Raw genomic sequence first — 3,240 nt, 5'->3', positions numbered from 1 at the left:
TTTGCAGTGGCACTGGGGTCCCCGCTTGCAATTCAGGGTGTCTCTTTTAAGGGGCCCCCCAGGGATATGATGGAAAGTAAAGACAAAAGTGCCACCCAACAGAATTGCTTCTTGTGCTGGGCCCCCAGTCACCATCGGGGTGCTCTGCCACTTCAGGGGGGCTTCATGTTCAGACCCCCTGAAGCTGCATTGCCTTGTGGTGCTTGGGGCCTTTCTCTTTGCCACTTTGCTGCTGAGGAATCCATTTCTGGAATTGGGAGCCGGGGCTGCCGCCAAGCTCGTTTGTGTTACAGAAACCACCAATCTCGAGGGGGCCGGGGTCCTGCTTCCAGGTGTTCAGCGGAGCCGCATAGCTTTGGCAGATGCACAGCATGAGGAGGCAGCATGTGCCTCACGGGGAGAGGCAGAAGATGGGTCAGGAAGGGTCCCAGCCCGGCCTGCAGCCCGGGCAGCCTTTCTTCTGGTGTGGGGGCTCAAGGTGGAAGCGGTGGGTAAGGAAACCCCTGCGGCTGAGTGTGCTGTGGTGCCCTGGGCTGGGTGTCTTGGAGCAGAAGATGAGGCCTGGGCTGCAGCGGAAGCAGCTGGAACTGAAGATGGATGAGCCCGCGTCAAGGTGCGGGTTCCCTGCTGCTGTCCATGAAGGACCACAGGTTTGGGCTGGGTGGTGGCTGCAGCGGTAACAGGAAGTTTCAGTACTGAGGTGGGACCACGGACCCTCTGGCTGGCCAGGGTGGTGGTGGGAGAGGCAGAAGATGGGTCAGGAAGGGTCCCAGTCGGGTCTGAAGCCCGGGCCGACTTTCTTCTGGTGGAGGTGCTCGAGGTGGAAACGGTGGGTATGGAAACCCTTGTGGCTGAGTGTGCTGTGGTGCCCTGGGCTGGGTGTCTTGGAGCAGAAGATGAGGCCTGGGCTGCAGCGGAAGCAGCTAGATCTGAAGATGGATGAGCCCGCGTCAAGGTGCGGGTTCCCTGCTGCTGTCCATGAAGGACCACAGGTTTGGGCTGGGTGGTGGCTGCAGCGGTAACGGGAAGTTTCAGTACTGACGTGGGACCACTGACCCTCTGTCTGGCCAGGGTGGTGGTTTCCTTTCCTGTGGCTGTGCTGTGATTACGGGGCATCAAGTGGGCCTGGGTAGATTGGAGGAGGCTTACACTGCAGCCAGCGGGAGGCCCCGGAAGGAGAGGCTGGGAACGGAGACTGGTGTCTAAGCGGGTAACCTTAGAGTCACGTGCCGCCTGGGGTGCCAGGTTAGCAGATGTGCTGGCTGTAGGGCTGGCACTGGCTCCAGATGCAGCAACCTGCAGGCTGGGAGCAGGCAGGTCCTGGGCACCTGGTGCTGCTGTGGCCGATGCCTGGGGATGGGAAGGGCCGCTTTGCACCCCATTCAGTGGGGACCCCCACGTGGGATTCCATATAGAGGGAGCAAGGGCCGCTGTGGCAGCTGCAGCAGCAGAGGTGCCCGGCCTTGGGCTTCTCATGCTGCGGTCCATGCTTGCAGCTGGGAAGGGAGCAGGAGTCAGCGAGGTGGCCTGGGCTGAGTCCCGGGATTGTGCAGAGGTGGCAGGAAGGGGGTCTGAGGAGGAGAACAGGGGACTTGCTGACCTGTGCTTCCTCCCAGACACAGGAGGTCTAGAGGGGGACCCTGCAGCAGATGCTAGGAGGGCCACGGGGTCTGGGCGGTCTTGGGACTTTCGTCTCTCCTGCTGTGCATCCGTGCTGGGTGCTTTAGGGACAGCAGGCAGAGAAGACGTCCCTGTTGCCGGTGAGGACAAAGCATGGGAAGGCAGTGAGGCTCTGCAGTCCCAGATGGCCTTGGCCTCACCCCGCAGTGCACTATTAATGCACAGGAGTGCGGCCTTTTTCTCCAGGTCCAGGTCTTCAGCGGTGACCCGGAACCCCAGCTGTAAGGGAGGTGGCAGCATCACAGGCTCCCCTCGCCTGCGTGGCAGTAGAGGGAACTTTCGTCTACGAGGCCTAGAGGCCTGAGATGTCGGGGAGCCACTCCTGGGGGCCGGTTTCTCCTCAGGGGCTGAATCTGCTGCCTTTTCACACTGGGCCTGACCCCGAGAGACAGCCTGAGGGCTGACCTCACTCACTGTCTTTGAAGAAGTGAGGGGCAGCTGGCAGTGGGATGAGGCTGGCCCCTTCCTCCTCTTTAGCCACGGGAAGCCCCCCGTGGAGCTGTAGGAGCTGGCGATGGCATTTCGTTTGGGGCAGCAGCTCATCCCGGAGGGCTGGGATTTCTTGTCAGGTGGGATTTCTGACCTCTGGGTATGGAGGTCTCTCTGCAGGGACCCGGGCCTGGGCACGAAGGGAGAGAGGCCTCCATTGTCCCGCAGGGGCCTAAATGCAGACCGTGCATCCCTGGTGTCCTCGGGGTCCCCTTTCTGATCATCAGGATTCTCCTGGACTCTGGGGTCCTTGCCCTGCTCAGGCATCCCTGCCCCATTCTCCTTGAGGGCCTTGGACATGATCTTCTCTGGATAGGAGTGTGGGGCACAGCTGGGTGTTGTGGGCCCCAAAATGGTGATTACCTGCTCCAGGGCCTCACGGAGAGTCCTTGTGATCAGTGCACCCGCTGAGCTGCAGGACATTCTGCTATTGCGAGCACACAGCACCGGCTTGCTGCGGTACCTGTGCCTCAAATTGAAGGCAGGATCGCGGACGGAACACAGGGCTTGTAGGATACAGAAAACCTTGGAGTTGTTTCGACACCAGGCTGATTCCAAGCGTCTGGGTACTAGTAGGATGGCTTGCCACTCCGTCCAGGGGCAGGAGCAACGGAGAGATCCCACAAGCAAAGTGAACTGAGGGATGCGGGCAGCAGGCTCAAGGCAACTGAGTCCTACTGGCCGGTCCTCGGCCCTGGGACGGGACCCGGACAGGGATAAGGGGCACAGAGTGCCCAAGTTAACGCTCCTGGGAGCAGTGGGGTATTTTCAGATGCTTGAACTCTCGAGAGCTGGGCTCTGAGCGTCCTCTTGTCTGCTGCCAACTCGGCCAAAGGCTAAGGGAGCATTCTCCTGTTGCCAGGAAACGCATCATTCAAATCTGAGCGAGTGGGGCGCGTGCAAAGACTGGCGGGCGCAAGTGACAGATCCGCGCCGGAAGGGCGACCTGACGGGATTCCCGCGGCAAGGTATGCGCGCCAGGCACCCGCTGGCAATGGGAGTCGGGGGGCAAAATATGCGCGCGAGGCACCTGCGAGCAATGGCGGCGGGGGAGGGCGCGGGGTAGAAGGG

At 61.1% G+C, this 3,240-nt stretch overlaps 1 protein-coding gene across 1 annotated transcript; it reads right to left on the bottom strand.

The window, feature by feature from the left end:
• Positions 1-1,226: 1,226 nt before the first annotated feature.
• LOC116548156 (putative POM121-like protein 1) lies at positions 1,227-3,215 on the bottom strand (the record flags this gene model as incomplete). Its single annotated transcript, XM_032273761.1, has 1 exon — positions 1,227-3,215. A coding segment is annotated over exon 1 (1,366 nt), but the record flags the coding sequence as incomplete, so codon positions are not given.
• Positions 3,216-3,240: the final 25 nt, after the last annotated feature.

This window comes from Sapajus apella, unplaced genomic scaffold (assembly GCF_009761245.1).
Source record: "Sapajus apella isolate SASKATOON/1434 unplaced genomic scaffold, GSC_monkey_1.0 scaffold7481, whole genome shotgun sequence".
NCBI lineage: Eukaryota > Metazoa > Chordata > Mammalia > Primates > Cebidae > Sapajus > Sapajus apella.
Note: the sequence above shows the minus strand (reverse complement) of the source record. Positions and strands in the feature narration are given on the sequence as shown.